The 27221-nt window shown below is 39.7% G+C and overlaps 1 protein-coding gene across 1 annotated transcript; it reads right to left on the bottom strand.

The window, feature by feature from the left end:
* Positions 1-456: 456 nt before the first annotated feature.
* On the bottom strand, positions 457-26140 carry LOC120845285. The gene is made up of 9 exons (XM_040217119.2): positions 26044-26140; positions 22276-22385; positions 19191-19256; positions 18932-19086; positions 9001-9038; positions 8662-8779; positions 5067-5108; positions 638-709; positions 457-496 (listed from the first exon to the last, which is right to left on the bottom strand). The coding sequence occupies exons 1-9, from the start codon at positions 26138-26140 to the stop codon at positions 457-459; spliced, it is 738 nt and encodes a 245-aa protein (XP_040073053.2).
* Between the last annotated feature and the right edge of the window lie 1081 nt (positions 26141-27221).

Raw genomic sequence — 27221 nt, 5'->3', positions numbered from 1 at the left:
AGTATCAAGAGCACAAGTCACTGGGACTTCTCTGAATATCACTAGTTCAGCAATGATAGAACGCATAAAGAAACATGACGAACACAGTGTTGCGCTTTTGAAGCTGTCTGATTCGCACCATCAGCTGGTAGCGTCGGCTGCGGAAGTGCACTATCACCATAGGAGACATTGGAATGTCTATAAGCCGAGAAATAGTGCGGGAATAAACTGATATTTTTATCATCCCTGGGTAGAGCATTGTTGTTGTTCTCCAATCATTGCATATTTTTTTAGAATTCACTGAAGTTCTATATTATGGCTTCAAATTAAATGGCCACGTACACACATGCAGGGATGCATGCGTTCGCATGTATGCAGTGATATATTTTTGTTCAACTTTTGGCTATTGCGATTTAGCCTGACTAGATTTTTAAAAACACCGGTACGGAATATTGAAATGGGTCTATCATTCTAACTTTATACGGATTTAAGAATCGGCTTGCAAGTTTTATGACCCCTTGAAATTAGTGCAGTATAGTGTCTTATTTTATACTGAATTATCTTACTTTTTAAAGGTTTCTTTGTGAGACTGAATATAATATTTAGCAATATAATTTCAAACCTGCTCAAGAGAGCGGCTAAATATTGTTGAACATACCTTTGGGAGTTTGAAGAACGGACTAATGGTCGAAAATACTTGGTTTTAAACAGTTTGTTTCTGTTGCACATACTGAAATGAAAACAACAAAAACATCAAGAATCTCTGATAAAACCGGTAAAAAATAGTTCATAATCGAGCTCTAGTCGACACTCGGCGCAGTCACACTTGTTCACAATAACTTCAGTGAAAAATTTTTTCTGCACCACTTTTAGCAGGGTGGTAAAAAGATCCAGCTTCGAACAGACAAAGCCGTCTCAGCTCGCTCTGGCTACTCTCAGCAATCCTATCACATTGCCGGACTGCAGAAAGCGAGAATTGAATCCTCTAAAAAAAGTTAAAGTATAATTTTAGACCTGCCTTTCGACTTCCTGCTTCTCGTGTGGTATTACTGTGTTCTAGGGAGAAGGTGGTGAGCTCCGGTATGGGATCGATCCTTTGCCAGGTACGCTTGTCAAATGGTTGGTGTGCAGTTTGACCTCGCAGAAGAGGTGCTGATATCGTCTTGATTTTATACTCAAACTTGAAAATTAGTAAAAATATATATATATATGTATATAAGTGTTGTTGAGCGTAGCTGCGTGAATGTACCACCGATGGAGGCTACGCAAAACCAAATCTGGATTTAAAAAAAGTCTTATATAAAATTGCTCTTTCCTCATCTGCACTTGGGAATGAGTGGCTGGACACGTTAATATCTACTCGGAGAGTGAAAATAAAGACAAATATACTGTAAACGACTTAATTTTCGCAAGGACATAATTTTCCGAATTTCGCGAATCGCCTACGATTCGCGAAGAATAGGTCCCACGAATAATTCCGGTAAATTGTAAACACATTGGGATCTATAATGAGATCCCCCCGCGTAACGAAAATTAGAACCCGCGAATTATTTCAAAACTTTAGCTCTGACCTAAATCGCAAAATATTGAGCCCGCAAAAAATAGTCATTTAGAGTTTATATAGGCACGAACTTTCCTAGGGGTAACTCTTTATTGCCCTACATTAAATTTTCAGTTTTTTGATGCAACCTTCACTTTTCGCGCTATTGCGCCTTCACGCAGCAATCCATTGTGTGAGTATGGATAGTGTATTTGTGTATTTTATACGCCTGTCATTGTACCTTGATAGCGTTTGGCTTTGGGGTTGCGGAGTCTTTTTCTAATTTTAATTTTAGCACGGTGTTTAGTAACAGTAACCTTCCGGCGCTTAGCGCACACAAATGCAATTTATTCGTTGCTATACAAGATGACAATATTTATTAGCACCACGGTTCACATCTGTTAGGTTTACAGCCCAGGACTCGTATGTTTTTCGTTTCGGAAAGAGACCATTGCACGCGCCACGCGCACGAACGCTGAAAATTGAACCAACCAGAAGCCCTTTTGTAGAATGGAATATAGGCTGCATCTATATGAGTGCGACCGTCGCGCATCAAATACAGATGGGACTATTTTATTTGATAGTAAATGGGTAGAATAGGAAGAAGTAGGAAGGCAGGCTGCGTGCGAATAAGCTCTGTTCGATTCGAAGCGTTACGATCGCATTCATGTGAACGAAGCCTTAGACTTTTTGCTGAATTACCCAAGCCCCAAGCCCCAGGGAGCGTACGCATGCTACATGTGTAGGATCACGCGCTCTCGTCTGCTACAGTAACTTTTCCAAAGCAGATCTAAAACACATGGCTTGTTCATTCAGGTAAGACGAACGAATGCGGCATCTGTGCCCGCGTTTCGAGCCTCCTCTGTGGTGCTTCGCTAATTTTTCCAAAATTGAATTGCGAGACTCTTCGACCTTTATTTGCCTCCGTAGTGACTTGCTTCTGATAGAGGGAGAACGGATTTACTTCAGCAATTTCTCGAAACTAGCAAGCTGCGGCCTGAGCTTACCAAGTTCCTAAAACGCTTGTCTCAAATTCGCAATTGCTTTTGTTCTCCTCAAATAGTTCCGCACGCGGACGAAAGACATACTTTGTGCAAATATACAATCTTATTAACTGCAGATAACACGAACGCTCCTGTTCGCTCGCTGTTGGATGCGAGCAAGGTGGGCGTAAGTGAACCTGTTTGCGGCCCGCGCACCTTGCTTGCCGCAGTGAACGTCAAGTTTTGATCTCGGGAAAAATTGGTGAAAAACTAGGGAGAGTGAAGTTCATGTTTCAGTAGTGGACAAATTATGACTTTCTAAAATTAACTAGAGTGAATCTGGGCGAGCGAGATAGCATTTCATAATCAGAAAGCAAGCAGCCTAATAGAATATTATAAAAACAATTCCTAACTTTGATATATGTGATGAGCCCATTCGTTAACACACTACTGCTTGATACCTCGTGAAGTGGTAGCTTATGCAGTAGGTTTAAATATTCTAAGTTAAATTTTAGCTACATATGATTTCGACATGAATCCTGCTGTAATGATCTGTGTCACCACAACAGCAAAGTGCGCGTTAAAGAGATCAGGCTAGTTGTATTGTGTTTAGGAAATCATAGCTCTTCAACACTTACACAAAAAGTCCTTCTCAGACAACCTCGCGTTTCAATGTAGAAGTATTTACACAAGTCATATGAGGTCTATTTTACGTAGCTTTCACAAGGCTTGCTTATTTTAAATATTAAACGAGGGACGTAACGTATTTATTTAAAATCTAAATTTTTGCCGCAGATACCAGCCGCTTGGAGGTTGTACTTATATCCATTTTTTTACAGCTTATCTCTGGAGCCGAATGCCCTGACACCACCTGTGTGGCAGCTTCTCAATAATCCGGTGGAACAACGTTTGAGAAGCGTCTCTCTCCTACGCCGGGGCAGCTCATTTCAGATTATTAATGTCCGCGAAATGGCTTCCTCCCAAAATAATTTTTTATGCCACCCAAAAGGCGATAACCACCATGGGTATGGCCCGGTCAGGCCATACCAACGCGCGACCAAAAGTTTAGCTGGTTACACGATGTGTCAGAAAAACCCGATCAGGCGTCGCACAATCACTGCGTCGTCTACATTCACGTGACTTCGTGAATGGCCGGTGTCTGATCGGGTTCGGGCGTCATTTTGGCACGTCGTACGACCTGCCAGACGTTTGGCTGCGCATGGGCGTAGCCTGCCAAAGTCCCCTGTTACTATCACATGCTGGGTGCAATAAAAACAAAACCTGCGCGGTGGTCATTTCGCGATAATTAATAAGCTAAAAGCACCTGTTCATGCGTGTATGTAAGGCACTTACAAAAACTGTTTCCAGCAGGGCACGGGGAGCTTATCACAGGGGTGGTGCAAGGACATTCGTTTACAAAGAAAGTCCGTCGAGAAAATGGATATATGTACAAACCATCAAGTAAGCGATATCTGCAGTAAAAAAATGAATTGTAATCGTAAATGTATACTGTAGTTTTAGAGGTAGCGTTGCATTGACATGGAAACTGGTACCTCCCCATGTAGCACAATGTTTTGGGCTAACATTTACTTTTGTGTTTGAATTTAGGGACTTAAAACGCCCGAAGCAACAAAGGTACAGTCAAACTTGACGTTCTCTGGCCAGACTCTGAGTATCTCGGCCTTAATTCGTGAAACAAATGCCTAAGTTAGGCTTCAACGCTGGTAGTTCGACTTTCACCTGGCATCTTTGTTCCTAAGTAGCAAAACACGTTACTAAATTAGGTTTCAACTTTAATTGTTCGGTTTTCATCAGGCCAACTTGGGGCCTAAATTCCTAAGTAAGTACCATACTTAGGCTTTACTGCTGATACTAATTAGGTCCGTACGTGGCTTCTTTAACTCAAGTCTCCCACTTGGGAGATTATATGGTGAGCCAGAGAAAAGCCATAATAATGTCAAAAAGAAATATTCTGACACCGACTAGCGCAACAATACTCAAAAAAACAAGCTAGCTGGTGGTGATTCATGGTAATAAAAAGCCGAGGCTCAGCAACAGAAGGGAACGAACACAACACAACGTCTTTTGAGAGGTTGTCTTGTGTGTGTCCCCTTCTGTGTTCCTGGGTCTCGGGCTTTTATTACCATGAACCAACTAACGCGTTAGAGCAAAACCGTACTACGGCTGAGTTTGGCCCCTAGAAGTTTCAAGTATGTGCCAAGTTAAATTTTTTTTTTTTTTGGTGTGCTGCCCGAGTCCTGATCAAAAAATGATTCAAAGTAAGCCAAACATTAAATCCAATATTTTAACCTCAGCAAGTATTCAAGTAAAACTTAGAGATTTTATGTGCAACTTTCAGAAGCAATACATCGCGGCGGAATAATATTTTGTGCCTTTAACTTCTTGTTTAAAATTTGTTTTAAGGGCAGTCTTCCAAATTATGTTCTTTTGGATGAAAGGAAAGAAGCCTCCGAGGAATACATGCTGTGAATTTGGTTTCGGCTATTTTTTTTCCTTAAAGATTATAAAGTATTTTCATGAAGCAAAAAACATCATTCGCTTACTTGAAGTAGTCATCCCAAGTTTCACTGCTGGAACGGGCAGTGCTGTAAAATAACGTAGTGTTCGATTTCTAATAAATTATAAAAAAAAACATACAAATGCAATAAAGATAATCTTCGGCTTTCTAGTTGAATCTGTGAAAGTTTAGAGACTCGGAGTAAGATTGAAGGCACGCAGAGGAGCATTTAGACAAAGAATCTTAGAATATTTGAAATTTTACGCGCTAATAATAAAGAAAGGCCTCCGGTAGGCCTCATAGAGGGACAGAACACAATTTTATACCACCAACTTATATTATGACCTAAGGTCAAAATATTCATTATGCGGTTAATTCACGGCTATAGTCTTTCTGAATCGTGGGTTATGGCAGCCCGTGATAAAACTCACAATCAGAGAATCACCTGTCAGCATTTTGCCTTCCTGCCTCCCAGGTTGCTGCGGATATTAGCCAGATAGCTTTTCCATGGGAAAAATAATGTCTATGCTTGTTCCTTACACACATGATTCACAGTGAAAAATTATACCCCATACAATACTTTTTATTTCCAATTCAAATGTGGCGACATAGCACAAGTGTGTGGTATAATATATAAATATTATTTTAGGCAAAACGTTTCGTACTCTACATTATTCCACTGGAGCATTGGATACAGGGAGATTGTCTCCGTTGAAGTGGCCTGGGCTCGCTTGCTTAGCCTTATGTCACAGGCACTTTCATCAACATACGTGATCTCCAAAGAGGAAATATTTGAAAATACACCGCTAAAAGAACGGTACTTGATCGATTGAAACACATTCGACGAAGCCGCCGAAATGCACAGTCTTTGGCGGAGCCGGGATTTGAACTCTGGGCTTCCCAATATACGGTCGGGTATGCTCACCACTACGCCAGTCTGCTTTGCCTTTCTGTCGTTTCCTTCTTGTCTTACTAATGCACCGAAACGAAATATGCTCGATCAGATAAGTTCCGAAGGCACACGATGCCGCGTGGAACGCAGAATGACGTTTGCTGGCGCCTTGCACGCTCTCGTTGTGCTCCGAATACCTTTCATGTTAGTCTCGTCCCAATATTCCCTAAATATTTTGTCTTTCGGTGGCTTCGTAGAATGTGTGTTAATCCATCAAGTACGGTTTATTCACATCCATGTTTTTGATTATTTTCTCTCTGAAGACCACGTGCGATGATTAAAGTGCTCATGATATATTCAAATACGCGGATCTTGATTCTCGCAGGTAATGACACCGTGTCTCTGAAGCCGGGGTCGCACTGCACATACATCTAGGGTGCCTTCGTATGCGCTTTGATTAGGGGGATAACCTCTGGTCACTTTGTTCCGAACGCTTATTTTTCTTCCTTGTTCTGATGCGCGTGAAAGAGCGCGTCGCAGCACGCGTTCGTGGCGCTGACTGTGCTATGGCGACATTTGTTCGGTGATTTTCTTGTATTTTACATGCGTAGCATGCTGTCGCCATTGGGCACTACAAATGATGGCATCATCAAAAACAGGAGGAAATTGAGTGACCCTACCAGACCCTGCATACCATTATACAAAATACAGTCTACAAATTGGAGGTTCCGCAATATCCGTGTTTCGAATGTGGCGTTTCAAGTTTTCTCCTTGAACGCACTGCCATGGAGCAGTCGAAGCACGGATTTCGCGGTGACTCGCGCGTCAATCTGTATGCAGACTGTCTTTTGTGTTATACATAACCGGTGTGACCCCAGCTGAAAGCAAGAATTAATACACGGGTCCTCAAAACAAAAAATGGTTGGTGTAAATTTGACGAGACAAACAGTGAGAGAAATTGTCGAGCACAGCGAGCAAGTGCAACATGCCGGAAAGCAACGTACCGCGTTCCCCGCGGTGGTGTGTGCTTTCAGAACAGATCTGATTGGATACATTATGTTTTGGTGCATTAATAGGCCCGACAGGAAACGACAGAAACACAAGGCGGAGGGGTATAGTGCTTAACAAATTCAGGGGAATATTTAGAGACCCGTAGTTCAAATCTCGGCTCCAGCAAAGAGTTTTTTCTTGCGGCGGATTCCTTAAATTTATTTTATTCGATAAAGTACGATTTATCAATCTGTATATTTTGAATTGCTTACTTAGTGCTGTATATAAAGGGTGTCGTCTTGCACCCTTTTGTCCCATATAATGCGCCCCGAAACTTCAGTTGGACGTACAGCGCACTGACGTCAATCTGACAGCCCTAACTTTTGTGAGGGCTTGATAATGATACGATATAACTTACTTAAGAGCTAATGTATAGGTACCAAATACTACAGACAAAACACTGAGGCTTTATAGTAGAGCAAAAAAATCCCCGATTGCTTTTCTTTTTGTAGTCAGTAACACGAACATCAGCTATTTTAATAAGTTGTACCACTCCGCTATCAAGCCGCTCCTAAGCGTTTCCGTTCGTGTGAGCAAGTGCAAACTGTTACACGCCTGCCGCAGCCACCTTAATACTCATTCTACACGTGCTTTAACGTCTGGGGCAGCAGTCTTACCTGCAACGAGATATAAAGTGCATGATATGAACTTAGTTTTGCTATCCTTTCACTAGGATTTGCAAGCTATAAAACAAATAAGCAGCTCAGCACCCACAATTTTAAGCGCAACAAGTGGACGCGTCTAAGGTACCAAGTGGCGCACTCATGAATGATCAGTGCGCAAAAACACGGACAACAAAAAAGTGCTAAAAGTACCAAATTAACACACACGCTACCTCATTGTATCATTATATAGATGTTAGCTAATACCCCCTGGAAGTACAGACTTTGACAAAAAAAAAAACTATTTCCATGTTCTTGCCATGCAGCTACATCATTCTGAAGGAATATGTGCACTAAGTGTTAATTTTTAAAAGAAAGTATGAGCTGGGTGATAAACGCTGTTGTAAATTGTTTGATTTTAGCGTGTACCATTTGAAGAAGGCATATATAACATAGCATAATTTGAATAAAACTATAACTGAATATTTATGTTAAAATCATTTCAGGTTGTTCCGCCGAGCAAAGGGATTTCACGAAATGTCCGTTACCGTCGTTTAGTAATCAAACGCTTAGAATACTCTGGAATTTAACCTATATCGGTAGATTAACTTATACACCAACAAATCGCTCCATAAGAGTGATATTTATATCGCTCAGCGATAGTTCATCGGTTTAACTATCTGTATAATTTTAAATGTACATTAATTGTAGGAATAAGAAAAAAAGAGCAGCGGGAGGACGCGTATATTTCGTACCTATATTATAATATTTATTCTTAATAACCCTGTGTAATTAGCTATTGGGACTTTCTAAGTTTAGCTAAATTTAATGTAAATGACGTATACCTAATAGAGTAGGGCGTAAGTTTGCTAAATTTAGCAGACCGCTAGCAATGTAAAAGTTAGCGCGGCAGCCTTTTGCGACACTCTTTTGCAACTTCCCGCTCCCCTAACGGAAGGCAGCCGTATTACGCTCGGCATTAAAAACACTTTACTATAAAATATGATCGTCATGGCAAAAGCTTTCAATAAACGCAAAAGAGTTGATTTGATTATTGTGACCACTGAAGCTTGTAGGGATAAATAGGCGGGGCTCACCTGTTTACAACTAGTTCAGACATAAGATTTCCGGTATTCACAATGTTGTCTGAACTTTGGTCATACGTTAAAATCATTGGCACCGTTGTATAGCACAATGACTTGTGCAGTGCTAGCCCTTGAATATAAATATCAAGAATATGAATGTAGAGGAGTGAGATTCTTCTTTTTTGTTATTGTGGTTCATAAGCTCAGCGTATTGAGCTTACTTGCACTGTCTCACAGGTATACTCTACGCAAGCAAGGTTGTCACATATTTGCGTGGACATGTATGAATTCAGAATGTCCGAAAGATATATCTGCCAAAACTTTAAAGAACCATAATGAGAGCAAGCTTACCCATCAAATTTATTAAATCGCCTTGATAGAGCCTTTGTCTGGAAAATAACAATTTGGTATTTTCAAAAGGCTTCTGTGAAAGGCTTTATGGCACCGTGAATGTACATAGATATTTCTTTTTCTTGACTACTTAGTTTGCTTAACCTCTACTCAAATATCAGTTTGCCAGGGAGACATTTGGAGGGTTCGATTGTTCATACCTGTATCTGTTTATGTGGCTCGTTTGCTACTATACCAGTTTAATATAATATATTGATTAATTTGACTCTGGGGACCAACAGCCATTTCAGTGGTTCAATCACATAACGACTCTTATTTGGAAAAGTACAACCAGCTGAGTCCATTTAATAGTGCCTCTTCCCTGTAATCTTGAAATGGCCAAAAGCAAGTTCCGTGTTTAGTTGTCGTATGGTTTTATAACATATTCACACGAAACCTAGCGGTCGCTGTCAGTTTTAAAGCCTTTACTCCTTGGAATCAGGCGAGTTGCGCTACTTCGGCTCATCTCACAAGTGTATTTATATATATATATATATATATATATATATATATATATATATATGATCACAGGCACGTACATCAAAACTATTTGTGACTGCAGCCTGCCCTTAAGGACGTGCCCATACTGATACTTACGCTATGTTTTCGGAATGACCCGTCTTTACCCTTTCCAATATGAAATTTAGTATCGCGGAAATGAAAATATTGATCTTGATAACTAACATGTTTTGCTTTGTACATTGCTGCACCTTCATCTTTTTCGCATGGACATTAGGATTGTATAAACCTTCATACTACATCTGGATAGGTCATTTTGTATTAGTGCATGATGGAATTACATACTGCTTGATGCTTGCTTTCCCCCCCTCCCCTTTCTTTAAAATAATATATCCTGTATATTTGCTAGTTAGTTCTAAACCTTTTAATGTCGTGTTATTTGCTTTCGTTTTATGTGTGAATGTATATGTTGTATCCCACACCTACTTGGGCCTTCGATGGCTTGTAGTATCCTCTAAATAAAAAAAAATGTATTGTATAATAGGCAAGTGAAAATAATGCCGAAACCGACATCCAAATTTACCCGCGCTTTTCAGTGACATCACGTTAAGGAGAAGGGAGGCTTGGAGAACGAGAGGGAAGTATTAAAATGAAGTATGCCGAAGCAATTGTGTCGTCTTGCTGCTCGTGTGCTGGACAAACTACCAAAGAATTCATTTGACACCATAAACCTGCCTTTAACCGGTTGGGAACAAAGTATACAGTCCAAAGGTCGAACTGCTTCGTGCCGCTGACGTTACTTCTTCAACGATGCCAACAGAGACATTCAGTTTGAAAAGCACCATGAAGTCAAAATTTGTAAATTCAATATCTTAAAAAAAAAAGAAAACGATTGACCCAATATTTTGGTTAATATTTTTGCGATTTTCTTTTAGTATGTTTGGCACATTTTCAGGCAAATCGGAGATTATGAAGGAAACGCCGGAGTACTCCTTTAAGGCCCGTTGACACACTTGCATTTCACTGGGACCGACAGGGACCAGACCGGTTTCTAAGCCTCTTGCGACGGCTTACGACCGGCAGCGCTGCTGCGGAGTCGATCTTCAGCCGCCACAAGAGGCTCAGAAACCGGTCTTGTCTCTGTGGGTCCCAGTGAAATGCAAGTGTGTCAGCAAGCCTTAATTCTTAATTCAACCAGAATGAGCGAAAACAAGCAGGTGGAGGTGGTTGGGGAGAAGTATGGGGTTGTACGTTCTATAGAGGTCACATGCGCATACGAAGTTTAGATAAATTTTCTAGGCTTTGCAGACTTTGTCAAGTGCATATTTTGTTGATTCGCGACATAGTGCAGGAAGATTTTTATAAATGTTAAAAAAGCTTACTTCCGCGAACAAGGAACAGAAAGTGAGGATTTAACCTTGGTTTCAAAACAAGTTAGAAAGAAAAAAAAGAATAATATAGTAAACATAGATTGAATAGCGGAAACAGTTTCATCGGAACGTCGGTTATGTTTGCTGTGTTGCCAGGGCTTACGCTTTTTTCACTAATGAAGGAAGCGTATACATATACCTCCATTATAGCAAAAATGATGTTTACCTCTTGTGAAATAATCATTTTTTTTATTCGAGACAGAATTGTGTCCTTCAACTTCTAACTTCTGACTTCTACTAACTTCTGGGTTAGTAAAATTGCAGGGCACCCAGTTTCGGCTACATTAATTTCTTTGAAAAACGTATATATATATATATATATATATATATATATATATATATATATATATATATATATATATATATATATATATATATGTATATATATATTAATAATTGTCCCGTAGAGTAATTATATAAATTTTATTTTATGACATGTATAAACAATTACTCATTTCACTAAATTTATTTGTGCGTTTTATTTGAACCTTAAATAGGCCCAACCTTCTGCGCTTCTTTGATGTAGGAGTTTAAATAATTTGTAAAGGAGTCGCAGGTGTGGCAAACATAAACATAATTAAAGAACGTCTTTGACATAAAATAATATACCTATTATAGATGCAAGAAAATTGAGAATTTATTCGTTTTATATCTTATTGGCTCATTATTGTCAGTAAAGTAAATGTTCCTGTAGTATGGATAAGTTACTAGGAAATGATATTGTGCATTCGTCCTTTTATTCTCACAATACCAGTGGTCAAATATTTCTAAAGCAGTTCAGCATGGCACGTTCCTTGACGCACCGATGTAAAATGAATGCTCGTCTGTGGGCTCTGTCATGAAGAATTTACTGCAAAAAAAATCGTTCAGCGTGGCATTGGAAGTTCTTGTACACCGAGGTTTATAGTAGAATAGTATTGGAAGCTCCCGCCGTAACTTAACGAGTGACCTACAGAATCGTCTACTGCCAACAAGAAAACCGGTTCCCAGCTGCCTGCCTCCATGCTCTTTCGCACTCTTCTTTCCTCGTTTTCCCAGAGGAGCGGGTTTCTGAGTGGTGTAGGAACAAATGGTCCCGGAAATAAATGTTCCGGAACTAATGGTCCCTCAACAAATGGTCCCGGAAATAATGGTCCCAAGTCCAAGGTAGGAAAAATTGGTCCCGTAAGAAGATGGTCTTAAAACTAAGATATTGCATGCAGTATACTTCATCTGTTATGCGATAAGTGATTTCCTGGTGGAGTGAAGGATCCGGTCTATATTTTGAGGCCGGTTACTTCGAAGAAAGTGGTCGGGTATTGAACTTAACTTTATTCAAAATCGTCAAAATATTTTTGAATTGAATACTGTCAAACAGTTATCTCCTAACTGTTAATTTGGTGACCTTATACGATATTATAGGAGTTATCACTATTTTCACATAAGGGGTTTTACAATATTGATTATATCAGTAGGCTCTTTTGGAACGAAAAATGAGTACCCCTACTCTATATCACAAGAGCGAATGAAATTTTAGCGAACAGCGCCATTTGAGCGAATCGCGACGCTTTAGCGAACAACGCGGGCGCGTGGTAACCCACCCCTTCGCGCTGCGCTTACGACGCTTCACAGCGACAGTCTGCGGCGGCTCATTACAAAATTGTGAACCCTCTTCACTCACCCGTAAACACCGTTTTGCGGCGGCCGACTATTTGCTAAAGGGTCATTCGGTGAAACGTGGGCGTTCGCTAAAACGTTATTCGATCAAATGAGTACCTCCCCCTGGGCATACTGTTTCGAAACTCGAATTACTCCCATCTCGTCGTGACCCGTGGTGGTAGCGCACATAAGGAGCAGGGCTCGATGCCTTTATAGGTGCATTAGGTTTCAACAGCACAATACATATCTGAGCTTCCCAGAAAAATATGAAAACCGGTCGAGTTCGTGCAACCGGCAGCCTCGAAATTTGGCGAGTATTATTGGATTTTATGGAAGTTATCCGAAAACGCAGAAGCCACATGGGCAATATTTTTCTAGGACCATTTTTTCCAAGTTTGTATTTGGGATCATTAGTTCCGGGACCATTTGTTCCGGGGCCAATTGTTCCGGGACCATTTGTTCCGGGATCATTTGTTCCCTTTCCCGTTTCCGATGTACCCTCCGCCGGAAGGAGGGTCGCTTTTCTTGAATGGTAAAAGGAGGAATCGGGGGAGAGTTTCCTTTCTTTTTTGCTTGTTGGTTGACCTTTATTGTCACCCTCTCCCTGGCTGGTATAACAACTTAAAATATACATATTTTATTAATTAGTGAAGTTTGTTTCCATGATTATGTCCCTTATGGGACATAATCAGTCGGCCTCAAAACGAGCTGACTCGACGGAACGATAGCTAAATTTCCAAGCACCTCGCATGGGGAGATCCTACCGTGATGAGCCGTTGAGAGCGAGGCTGGAACGGACCGCTGCGATTTAATACACGGGAAATAAGCCGTGCACTTCGCCAATGACAACCAATTGTAGACAAGAAAAGAAAAAAAAACATCTGAATGGCGTGGTGATGGATCAAAACCAAGAGCCGGCCACGCAACGAGATGCGTCGAGTTAACACTAGATGTGCGACTTATAATTTCTACCAAACTCCTCTATGCATTAAATCGCGGCAATCTGTTCCAGCCTCGCTCTCAGTGGCTTACCGCGACCGTGGCGCCACACGCGATTGTTTTGCCTCTCTGGCCGGCGTCACGACGAGCCAGCTGATCTTGATGCCGACTGTACACTCCTTTCATTTTTATCGAAATATCTAATACTTTTCCCTGGTTTACCGTCGGCCTGAAACGCCTTCGCAGTAAGAAAAAATGTTTCTTCAGGCGTGCGAGACACAGAGACAGCCCATTAGACTGGCAGGCGTATTATGAATGCGAAACAAAAAAAAATAAGAAGTTGAATCTGGTAAAAACTCCTTTTACCAAACTTGCATCTTATATTTACATCATCACATGATTGCCATCACTAGACGCGACACCACGGACCTCCATGGTACGGGCTGTTGCCTTTCTATGGTGCTGCGGCTCTCCTGAGAAAATAATGATTACTATTTTTACTATATTATAAATGATTTATCATCATTCCACAATCGTATATTTGCTGATGACTGGTTAATATATAAAGAAGTTCATACTAACACTCACACCATCACGCTGAAAGATGACATTGCAGTAACTTATCTGAGTGGTGTTCGGAATGGATGATGAAACTTAACCTCACTAAATGCAAACCCATTTCATTCGTTAAACAAAAACCTCTTTAAACACATTCCTACTTTATTTAATCGAACCAGGTCAAATCGATCATACTCTATAAATACTTTGGTCTTCATACCAATATGCATCTATCATGAAAATATTATATTCGGATCTGTTGTCATGATGCAATCGCTCTCTTGGCTAGCTACACTATAACCTTCGTCTTGCTTCTCCTAAATTAAAAAAAGACGGCATATCTTTCAATATTTCGACCAAAATTTGAGTACGCATAAAGCATCTAGGATCCTTATCAAGATTATCTTAATAAATAACTTTAAGCTTTCCGAAACGGTGTGGCTCGTTTTCTTTATTTTTTATTATTCTCGTTATTCTAACATCACAAAATTTAAAACAAAAAGCCGACCTTGCAGAATTGACCTTATGACGCAAACTTTCTTTCATGTGCATTCTTCATCGATTTGATTACTCACCTCACCTCCGCCTAGGTCTCCTAACCCGGACATCATTGGTTACCCCTCCTGTAAATCCCTGTTGCAAAATTAAGCGCTACACCTGTCACTCTTCATCATATTTGTATTCCTTTCTCTCCGGAACAGTAGTCTGATGGAACGCGCTTCTTACAGGAATTGTCACCGAGACCAATCCTGAACGTTTTCGTGCTGTCGTTGCCAACCATTTAGGAAATACATGATTACGCTTTTTTGTAGTTTTTATACTATAATATGCAGTTTTTGTACCTAACTGCGATATCCTCTTCAGAACGTTGTAGTTCTTCTGATTATGCATCTCCTTTCGAAGTGGGTTATACTTCATGTGCAGTTGTTCTCATTTATAAAATCTCAAAATATGGAACTGCTTCTGCTTATGCTTTGGGGTTTTCTGTGTCCTTTGCTCTAATGTGGAGTTGTTGCTATCACTTGCAAAATTTTCTTTAAATGTCGTGTTTCTCCTGATTAAGCATTTTGATTTTGTTTCGTATACATTATATGGAGTTCTTTTCTGAAACATCTCGAAATGTTGTATTTCTTCTCGCCCTTGGGAAATGTCCTTTAAAAAAAGGACCTGTAAGGTATTTAAATAAAACAAATCTATCAAATATATTATTGGTTCAGTATTTTTATACATTTTTCAAAGAGCATTTTATTCTAGGCTTGTTATGTATATTCAAACAACAAACATTTAGATCTGTGCATTGGTGAAAGACATATGCGCTTAAATCGCTAACATTGTGTTAAGAATGTTAAACATATTTGAAAGTAGATATTATACTGCCTTGAGTTTTAATGCGTGGATTACATTCGACGTGGTATTAAGTAATTATTTTAACATATTTTGTTTTTAACCCGATTTCTATAATAACGTAACGCGAACGACAAAAACACGGTCACAATGACGCGCGAGGAGCGCGCTTGGGCATGAAGCACTAGATGCCTTTTTCTAAAACACGAATTTACCATCGTACTGGGGCTCTCCAACCGGGCAAAAACCTATCTATACCAATACTTTTAAGATGCTAAGACAGCAGCCTAAACCGAGATAGTTAGTACAGTTGGCAAACTCGGTTTCATTACTTCCGGGATGCCTCAAGCGCTATCGGTTCTATTCTACGCCAACAATTATTTTGTCAGGAGTCGCCTTGTTTGCGTCTCTTCGCGCATTACTGTTGTGCAGAGGCTGAAAATGATCATTAACAAAATGAAAATCGCAGAGGAAGAATTCATAAAAATATGCGCACGCTCGAGTGAAGGAAAAGGTTGGTACCTCCTCATCGAGAAGCCATCGTAAAACAAAAGAACGAAAAGAACGACAAAATGCCAAGCGCTTCGTTTCGTGTCTACTTTTCATTCTTCCTCGTAGTTATCGTGCTGTTTTTATAAAAATACGAGCGACAATTTAATTGACTGCTAAAGTTTGACCGGCCGTCTGGGATCGGTGCAGGACATCGGCTCATACCGCGAGATGCACGACTAAAACAAGCCAAAATTACAAAAAAAAACACATGATCAAAAATGTATTTATTTGATTTAAATTGTATTAATATTATATAAGTCACTGCAGCTAAGAAGTTAATATTTATCACTACATGTATTTTTAGACATGGAAGAAGGATCCATTAATTGGTCTGATCACTGAGCACAACGGGGAACAAAAATGATTTCTAATTAAACTTTTATATATATTTTCACTTACAAAATTAGTTAATATAATCCCGTGATACAAAATAAGCTGGACATCAGCTTGTTTGCTTTTCCCTAGTCTCATCTGCTAGCTATAGGACCTTACATTTTTGTTTCATTTCTTTGGTCATCCTGATTTTTTGTAATAGAACATTAGGCGCCTGACCTCAGAAATTCAAGGGAGAAAAAAAAAAAAAGCTCGCTCTGATTTGATCAGATCGAAAAGCGTCACTTTTTGTTCGTGTTCAGCCTGCCATAAAATCTTTGTTGCTAATGATCTCTTTATTTAATACATAACACATGATATTCGCACCCTAAAAATAAAAAAGCAGGAAATAAAAAACAAAAAAACTCACATTTAGAAAGTGGAGACACATAAGGAAAGATACAGACAGGACAAAGATTGTCGTGTACCTTCCTTTATGTGTCTCCACTTTCTAATTGTTTAAAAAGCACCAACGTGCACCTCAAATAGTACAAGTGAAAAAAAAAACATTTGTAGATTTTCTTTTGCTGAAAAGATTTTGATATAAATCATCATAATAAAATAGGTGTGATTTAAATCACAATTTAAAAAATGATTTTAATCGCTAAAAAAGACATTTTGCTTTTTTTTTATATATACCTTGGTATAAACGCTTGCACGCTGCCGCCGAGTTGAGGTGGCTGAGCTTATTATTAAGTCACAGATTAATCACAGATTAAAAGGGCGTTCGGAGCACACCATCAGCTACGTCAAGACCCTCTTTACCCTTACAAGGACAGATCTTTTGTTCTAACATATGTGGAAACGACCAAAGTTGCCGAAGGCAAGGAATGTGTAAGACACTTGAACAGATTAATCGATGACTGAAAACTGGAAGTTTATTGGGAGCAAGAAAATTCCTTGTCTTTTTAATATTCCGCTTTCTGGTGCTTTTAGTGTTTCCATTTACGCGATATCAGTCTATCCTGGAATACACCCTGAAAAATTCTAGTACACAACTTTCCCTTGTTCTTATTCGTCTTAAAAAGTAGGCATCAGTAGTATCGGGCCCGATAAAGCGTAAAATGCAACTGACATCGCTTTGGATAAATATCGCACCCCCTGCAGTGTTCCTGGCTAATGCGGGGGCTCTCCAAGTGGCGTATGCATCCCAGGAACCCCTGGATAGTACGGGGGACAGGGGAGCCCCCAGTTTGTTTAATATATGTAAAAAGACACGCGCTCAGCCTTTCGAATTTAATAAAGGCCCGATAGTAGCTCGGTGAAAGCCTTCGCGAAAATTGGTAAGTCCAAATCCAGACTTCGCTATGGTCCGTTCACTGCTACACCGACAAGGCGTTGGGAGTTATATGCTCGCGGGTCAAGTGAACCGTAGATCGTCCATCGAGTTATCGCGTTAAACGTACACATTCTCCCGCAAGTAGCTAGGACAGGCTATGAAAAGCAAGTAAATTAAGGATGCAAAGAGTACTTAGCTCCCGCTGTCTTGTCAGCGTAGTGGTGAATATAGTTTTGTGCTGCATTTTGTAAAGCAAACAATTTTGCTGTAATGCCAGTTTTTTTTTGTTTTTTTTACAGCGATATTTGTTAGTACATTTTTTCGGGCAAACCTGACACCGTGCTGATGTTAGCGCAACGTAAGACCCGCTATCACTCCCTCCCCAACGCCATCGGCCCTCGCACATCCTTGTTACCTTGGCAATACAGGCAACCCTTCCTCAGAGTTTCCCTGGTGTCGTTGGAATTAGAGTTGCAATTGTGACACTTTGAAAATGTTTAAGGCAATAAACTACCTAGTGTAATAAATGTACTAATTTAAGATTTAGGAGCCTTTACTAAAAAGATTTTGAGGTATTCTTATTATATATTCTTATAGTTATTTAAAGAGGCGAGACATGGCATGCCTCCTGAAAACATAAATGGCAAAACAAAAGTTGAGGGGTTCTGGGGATTCAAACACGTGACAACATCGACGAAAACTCCGCTCTGATAAAAAGCGAGGAGTTGGGGGTGGGGGGATGGGGGCGCTGGGGAGGGGATGGGGGAACTGTACACTTTGGACATGAAACAACTTTGCATAGCCATGACAGATTAAGTACGTTAACGAACTCGTAGTCTTTTTGATGAACGTTACGACCAAGACTATTTTGTTTCTTCAAAGTACAAGATAAAGCAGAAGGCCAAAGGAAAAACAAATAATAAGTCTTGCTGACCCTTTGCCTGTAATTTTATGATACGTAGTATTTTCCTCGGTTCCTTAACTATTTTCTAATATTTTGCCGCACTTTCAATTTTCGGTTTGTTAATTGTCTAATCACCGCTTGTTTGCAATTGGCACCTGATGACAATCACAAATTTGTTACCTCAGTTTACAATATGAAGAGAATGAATTCAAGGGCTGACAATTATTCTTCCAGGAAATATTCCCAAAAATAACCCTTGAACACAAAAAAGCATAAATTCCTGTAACGTTAGTACACAGGTACTTACAACCTTTGTGAAAAATTTTCAGTTTAATTTTATCTAAGGTCTTAAGTTTTTCATCCACGTGGTATTGTTTTATTCAGCTCTAAGGGACAGTTTATAAATATGACACTTACTTTGTAAGGACACATATAATATGTGGCCGGGGCGATAAAGTCGTCGATTCGTCTTTTATTTCAGCCAGGACCACACCAGCGTTCATTAGACTCTCACTACCGCAACTAGCTTTACTGGTCCAGCTGAGTAGATTTTTCGTAAGTTCCGGATTTGTCTGTGAGAAAAACTTTCTTAGGTTAATTGAATTTGGAAAACAAAAGAGAATATAATAAGTGTTAAAGATAAAAGAGTGACTTCGCGTCAAGCCAATGAACTTACGATATTCCGGTTCGTCGTGTTAAACTTAATTTCCACTCCGGGGTCTCGCCGTAATTTCATTTCAGCCTACAAGGAGGTATGAAATAGGACAAATGAATGAATGAAAAAAAATTGTGTAAATTAGGCTGGCTGTATTTTCTGTTGAGCTGTGCTATACAAAATATGTTTTATATACTGGTTAGTGTGCCGCGACTTAAACAAGTTACTTTTCAGGTTTATTTACTTTTGTCATTGAGTTTGACGCAAAGGCGGAAACTACTTTGGAGCGCTTTTGTGTAAAAGTCAATTTTAGATTGATATATTGCTAAATATTTGCGCATTTATTAAACCAATAATTAAACTGTGCACTTTTAAACAGCCTATGAGGGATTTAACTAAGGTATACGATACGCAAGTCGCGTTCTGGTGTCTGGATATCTAGTCAGCCCCGAGTATTTTCTGGACTTTGCTTCAAGTACCTGTGGCTCGAGCTCCTGTGAATTACATAAACACTATATGTTCTAAGTGAAAAAGTAGACACCAACAACACTGTGATACCCTTAGAGCCTTCAGGACACACCGCCCTAGAGGAACTGAGGCGGAGGGCGCGGGACAGAGAAAATCGCTTTAGAATATGTCACGCAGTGCTTGAGATTGATCATCAGCTTAGACGTTGAGACAAGATAGTTTGATATCATTATTGAAGATCCTTCAGGCATAAAAAGATTCCTTTCTGTGGCTTTGCTTTAACCACTTTTGCTACATCATTATAAAGTATATATAAAAAAATTTAACGGGCAATGTTTTCATGCTTTTTCTTGTGTTTCCGCCTGTGACAACCTCTCGGGACACATCATTAACAAACTAAAACAAAGTGCCGCGTCAAAATCAAAGTGCGCGATATTTTAGTAAGCTATGAATATATTAAATAAACATAAGATTTGTGATTGCAGCTGGCACTTTCTAAATAGGGTTCGATTTGTGAAACCCCGGCTCCTAGAAACTTATCGTGATATCGTTTTACTTTGCAAGGATTTGAGAGTACTTCTTACTGTTACGTGTACACCTCGGCAAAGACAATGACCTTAGATTCTTAGGCTATCAAACACTTTGTATGATTTTCCTTGCTGCTACCCGTCTCAGAGAATGAGACAACACACGGGATCAACAACACGGAGTTATTTAATCACCGTTGTCAACCACGCCGCGATCTCAACAGCCCCCGTGCATACGCTGCGACGGCACTATCAGCGGCGGAGCGCCGCTCGCGTGGCCAGTGTCTCTTTGCCACCTCGCGCTGCAAATGACCACTGACGATATGGCAGAGGGGCAACTTGGACCAACGCCTTTGGATCCCCAAGTTTCCTACAACTTGAACCATTGAAATATACTTTTTATAGCTTTTCGTGCCTCGTGCCAATGACATTAGACGCGCTTCGAGGGTCAGTTTCGGAGCTCTGGCTCTGCAGGAAGTACTGAAAATTTCTACGGGGTAAACCCTCAGATCGACTCGAGTGCCTAGCGTGGCTAGCGATGCACTAGAGCACCGGTAGCTCTCCGTGCATTTATGCCTAATTGTGATGATGATTAGGCCTCTACTGTGCTCTACCCCTATTCTGCGGACGTCTCAGCAAACGTTTGAGCGCACCTAAAGGCAATTAGACATAAAAACACGAACACAGACTAAAGTTGTAAGGTCATAGCCTACGTCTTTACTCGATTCCTTCAGCCGTTGATAGCACAGGAACGAAGATTCAACAAAGGGCATGCCATAGCTTGAGCTTCTTGTTTTTCCTATCGGCTTGTGGCATCGGCTACGTTGTGTGTAGAATAAAATTTTGATTCACATAATCGCAGCGTTATGTTGGTTATGTTTGCTTCTTGGTTGTACACCAATCAAGCGAGCCGGTATAACTCCGCCATAGCAGACGCTTTTGAACTGTTTATATCAGAGCGACCTAATGGGCGTGTCAACGCTGTTGCTGATAGAGACCTTGAACATACTTCACAGTGGGACGTGAAGCTAACGGCGCTCTCAATGCCACGTTGGCCGCACGAGGCGCTCGCAAAGAATTGAGTGTAAACAAACCGCTCAGGCGGTATTCTTGTTGCCCACTTCCAATGCATTGGAGCGATCTTAAGCTGGGTAACTGCACCACAAAATTCTGGGGGTGCTGTCTGCTTATACGAAAATAAGAGGTTCTCCTAAATGGATTGATCGAAATACTAAAAACTCAATTATTTTGGGTTTTTCAGCTTAGCGGTCAACCCAAATCGTTTTATTTATCCCATGCCTTATGGTTGTTCTCTCTTCGCCATCAATTCTTTATGTAGCGTAAATCTTGAGCAATATGTTTAAATATAAACGAGTATAAGAAAAGTAAAGTTTTTATAGCATAAAATATTGTCTATTGAAACGATGCCTCAATTTTGTTTTTGTACAACAATAAAACTGACAAATAATAAAATAACTTTTTATATCTATATATTAGTTCGTGACAACAAAAGCTGGAAATAATTTTCAATTTCTGAAGCCATATATATATTCAGATGAATGGCGTAGACGTTTGGCACTGCAGGAAAGGCAAATGTATTAGGCTAATAGAGTGGTCCGAGAAATAGGTTTAATGTAATAATAAGCTTGGAGCTGTGCGGCTGCATCGAATCTGTTTGCCTCGGGAGTAAACTGTTCACTCAAGTTGGCAATGTACTCTACAAATATTGAAGCATTGAATGTCATACGTTTTAATAAATGTGTTATATAGGGCTTGTACATCGAGTATTATAGAGCAATATTAGAGATGCATATTGCGCGACCTTTTGCGTTTTACAGTCTGCAAACGGACATGAGAGCTCAACTTGCGAGCTTTTCGTGTACCATTTTAATATTGACCTATATTCTGAGAAGGAACATAAAATAACAAAATATTTGAAAGCAAGACAAACATTTTGAAATTCTAAATGAGTTAACCATGTAAGGCCGGTAATTGAATCGAACAGAAAGTGTTGAAACTAACTCATGCACAGACATCTCCGCTTAAAGAGGTTTTTGCACTTCGTCGAAAATTATGAATTTTTATTTTTATGTAGCATTTTATTATTATACCTTTTCTTGGACTTCCTCCAGCCACTTTCCAACTTTTGAGTCCGGTCTTGCATCTTCGTTTTCAAAATCGTTCCCGTCCAATAGGTAAGCAATCGTAATGGTCTTTGCACCTATAAGTTTGTTTTGAAATGATGCATTACGCCATTTAAATAAGATGTATATTATATTTCCCTTGCTTACCTCCACAACGTGTAATAGGACATAGGACAGTCATGTGACGCACAAATAGTATTAGTTTTCTAGCGTACAAGTGACGCAAATAAGATAACTTCTCCTTTTTACATATATTGCGTGTCAAATAAATTAATCTTTACATTTAATCACTCGATGTCACTGACCAAGATTTTCTCTAAGCAGAATTTATGGCACCAACTAGAAAAAAAACATGCCTATTAATAGTTGAGTATTTCTTACAGAATCATTAGAGTTTTATTTTTTTTTTCTGAAGAATGCACCTTAATATGTTTTGAAGATTCTCAAGTCAGGTGTTTCGCATAAAGATTATAATATTTCTTTTAGCGATAAAACTATACTTCAAAGCGCGTTTTACGCTATTATCAGGTTCGCACCGTTGCTAATTTCATTTTAAGCCAAAATAACTTGACATCCCCATGCAAAAAAGACAATCTGCCTGGAACAGTACGCCCGATTTGCTGCTCCTCTCAAAATATTTCGAGCTACCTTGCAAGGCTCGGCCAACCACTTGATTATGTCCTTGTTTATGCAGCCTTATAGAATCGAGCTCGCATACCTCGTCGTTCTGCTTCTTAGAGAATTCAGTGCCGTCTGGAGCCCTTAATTCAAGGTTGCATATCCCTCATGTTCGAGCCCACAAATAACGCAGGCCCGATTGCTGCGGGAATCTTCACTAACGTAGCCATGCAGCGTGACGCTTTCAAACTTCCATCAACAGCATTAACGTCGTTGGCACCAACGTGCCGAGCAGGAGCTTCTGCTGGCCGACATATTGACCGTGGGCATAAGAACGCTTCGCCTGTAAAATCACTCTAAAGCTTCTTCTATGCAATGGAACTTTTGTTCCCGCGGGCCAAGCTGGAGCCAATGTAAAGATTACAAGACAGCAACAGCATCAACTTCAAGGTTCTTCATGTTCCTGCGGTTTAGCCGAATTGCAGCACTGCCACGGAGTCTACAACCACCTTTGCTCAAGCGACCTCAGGTTATGTAACTTTCAACATTCCAGCGCCATAGTCAAAGGCATAAATGACAACGAGGCGTGCAAATGCAGTTTCCGAACAAAATATTGACAGTGGAGAAAGGGGCACTACTGTCACAAAGTTACTCTATACAGCTTCTTCGTACCCCAGGTTGGTGCTCGAAAAGATGAAGGTAGCTTCAGTTGTAACGGTGTGCTTCTTGTTGTATTTCCACACCATGGAGCTGTCATCCAACAGTTTGGCGACCGATTATTGCTACTTCGGAGTCGTGATATATTACGTTTTGTAATATATAGGTATTAGCATGTCTTAAATGTGATCATGTATGCGCTTGTTTTTTTTTCTTTTTGGTTGAAGTACACCAATTTAAATACTATTGTGGGGATATTTGGGCATTTATATAAAGATGATATTGATTATCATGACGACGACAACGACGACGACGACGACGATGATGATGATGATGGTGATGATGATTATAATTATTATTTTTATTATTATTATTTGATTATAAAGCACCCAGTAGAGCTCTGATAATGCTATAAATCCGCACACCACTGCTTGAGCTAGTGTTTCACCGTCGGAGGAGCTGGAGGGGGCTTTCATAAACTTGTAATTTTGCTCTGAAAGGAGCGATGAATCAGCAATTGCAGGCATATTACTCTAATATTATGCCGCTGAAATATAGCCAATCGCGTTTCTGACTGTAGGATCTCTTATTCTGTAGTCACTAACAACCTAAGAAACCTCAGGGCCTGGCTTATTATATTTAAACTACTTGCATCATGATTTGTTTACCCACATTGATATTTACTTATGCGTAAGGCCGACCGGTTTCGAAGCAATCAAAAAACGCCCAGGATTAGGAACCCATTTAATTTTTTAGCTGTAATTAAATATGGCACAGAGGCACCGGACACTTTGGCGGCTGAAGTTTCTACATTTTCATGCCGCTGTGATAAGAGATTGCTTGCTAGGTATTGTCTTTTCATATAATTCTATTTCGTCACTCTATAGAGAAAAATGAATTGACATTATAGCTTCTAAATCAATGCTTTTTTTGGTTCTCTTTTTAAGATATTAAAAAAATACTCTGGAGCGGTGACAAGAGTGGCGCTATTACCATTCCCCCAAAATAACTCCTTTATTCGCTCGCATAAATATTTTTAAACACTCTTTTTTCCGAGAACAAATAACAACAAATAACAGAATGAAACAAGATGCTTCCTCATAAATTTACATCAGAAAAAGTACTCGAAACAATTGAAGGTCTTTTTTATGTGTCACATTTCTTCTGTATCTCAATTATCTTGTCGCTTGCTCCTCCCTTTCGTTCTTGCAATGTATAGTATCTGGTATTTTATAATGGTCCTCTGACTTTATGTTAGTCTCCTATATACAGATTTGAATAGTTTACCCCACTCCTTTTCGCTGTTATGTAGCATTCTACACTCGCTGCGTGGTATTTGTGTACGGTGTAAACATTCAATCCACTCTTTCTTGGGCTACACAAGTGGATTGTAGTATTCTGTAACTAAAACTAGAAATAACATGGCGCCTTGACAACAGCACAAACTTGACTTCTTCTTTTTATAATCCTCTCCCCCCCCCCCCCCCTTGTAAAGTGCGATGCACTATTGTGAAGAATATTAGCTGAAACAGTCCTTCACGCATTTTTGGCGTACCGGCCAGTTTTTGGGAAAGTTGTGGTTCAAATTAGAAATTTGATGGAAAGTGAGGGTCCCATACTTTAAACCTTTTAACTTATTAGAGCGTAATATGGCGTGTGGAGTCCGCATACGCTGGAAAACTTTAGATCGGGTGTTTCAGCTTATATTGCAGGGGGGTACATTACTAAAGCGGCAGCAGTTCGAGTATCACGTACCCGCTGTGCAACATCACCGAGAGGAGTTCTGGTGCGAATATACTATGTGGCAGGGTTGAAAGCTGAGCTAGTTGGTTGTGATTCATGATAAGAAAAAAGGCAGAAAAAAGCAGGACAAAAAAGAGGACAGGTACAAAAGACAACCGTTTGTCTGTCGTATGTGTCCTCTTTGTGGCTTGGTTTTTCTGCGCTTTTTTAATCACGTATACTATGTGATTCTGTTTGTGCTTCATGGCGCAGCACTATTTTTTAGTCAAACAGAAATACTGGTTAAGGCACAATAACAAAAAAAATATTACCACTACCCTTAGTTTCTGTATACGTAACATTCTAACAAGCTTTTTTTTTTTTTTTTTTATAAGCACAAAGAATTTAGCTGAAGTGAATTTTGAATGTTTTAAGCTGTATATTTAAATATTCCACTCAAAAATTACAAAAATAGCCTGAAAAGAGCGGTCGACTTTTTGTTACGAGCAATTAGCTGCTTCAGCGTACAGGTCAACCGTCGTTTTGAGGTGGTCGTTTTTTTAATTTTTTTTCTGCTCAAATACTGCTACTTTCGTGATTTGATATAAATAGGACCACACGGAACGAAACTTAGGAAGGAATGTTGGCAATAAAGACGTGTGTGTTTTTGTTATCGCGCTTAAATTCGGTATAAATAAGCGAGGTTATTTTCAACCTCGAAAGTATAAAAGTACTTACCTGAACCTCCTCTTCTGCTGCCGCTTCGAGTCCTCGGTTCAGCTGCAAAACAAAAGACACATAATGCAAGTGTCAGCGTTCTGGCCAATACCGTCATTTTAAGTCCATGAATTAAATACGGAAATACTCAGTAGTTATAAACGTCGCGTGAGCCGTTTTTATATAAGTGAATTCCGAAAGACCACAGCGGTTTCCAGTAAACATCACCTGGCATTCTCCAGATGTGCTTCCGAATTCGAGCAATGACCACAATCAGGAAGCGTCATGGTATACGTATAATTGTCTGAGGTAGCAAATTGCCGTGAATGCGTATTTGTCCAGATGTGCGCTTGTAAAAATAATAAAATAGTTGTTTTTTCTGTTTGTGGTTGAGATGTTCTTATATAGAAGCCCAACTGTGGATATCACTCTCCACCTATACACCAACCCGTTGACGCACAATACGAGTGTAAGGATCTTTCAGATGCTGTTACTAGATATTGAAACAGATATCATTCAAGTATCTCAAACTTTTCAGCATTTTAATTAAAATGCGCTGTTTTCTAGGTTCATTTCAACCGAATGAGACGAAATAAACTGGTATTTACAAATTTGATGGTCATATCTTAAGTGGTCCAGTGTTGTTCTTGTTATATCGCGGTCCAGTATTTTCCTGGTTATATATACTGTTATTATATTAGAATTGAGCACTTTTACCTCTGGCAGCTCTAATTCTAAAATAATATTGTTATCGACATAAGATTAATACCCCCACGCACTGCAGTTGTATCAACTACAAAAAAAAAAAAACACATTTAAGAATTCCACGCTCACGTCGAAGTGTAAATTATACCTGAAAACCAATGTTCTCTCATAGAACGTTTTATATCTAAAAAAAATAGAACTCCCCACAAAATCATACACAGTACTAAAGAAATACGACACATTCTATAACAATCATTTTATTTTCTATACAAAGCTTGTATTTTAATTTAAAAAAAAATGAAAGACGTTTACAATTCTCTGTAATGCCGAATTAGAGTGCATCTTTTGAGGAGGAGGAAAGGAGGATATGCTCTTGCTCCCCCTCTGTACCCTCCCCTCCTCCTCTCCCACTCCCCTCCCATTTAGCGGGAAATTTTCGCTAAATTTTCCGCGAAATATACCCTTTCCCAAATTCAGTCTCGCCACTTTGATCA

This window comes from Ixodes scapularis, unplaced genomic scaffold (assembly GCF_016920785.2).
Source record: "Ixodes scapularis isolate PalLabHiFi unplaced genomic scaffold, ASM1692078v2 PGA_scaffold10__122_contigs__length_95168666, whole genome shotgun sequence".
Lineage (NCBI taxonomy): Eukaryota > Metazoa > Arthropoda > Arachnida > Ixodida > Ixodidae > Ixodes > Ixodes scapularis.
Note: the sequence above shows the minus strand (reverse complement) of the source record. Positions and strands in the feature narration are given on the sequence as shown.

Bases quoted from the DNA above. Each gene is read 5' to 3' on its own strand.
- LOC120845285 (XM_040217119.2), bottom strand. From the start codon at position 26,140: ATGACGGTATTGGCCAGAACGCTGACACTTGCATTATGTGTCTTTTGT. The intron at 19,087-19,190 runs GTAAGTTCATTG...TTTTTCTCACAG, and splicing joins ACACGACGAACCGGAATATC to ACAAATCCGGAACTTACGAA. The intron at 497-637 runs GTATGTTCAACA...ACTAATTTCAAG, and splicing joins CGTTCTTCAAACTCCCAAAG to GGGTCATAAAACTTGCAAGC.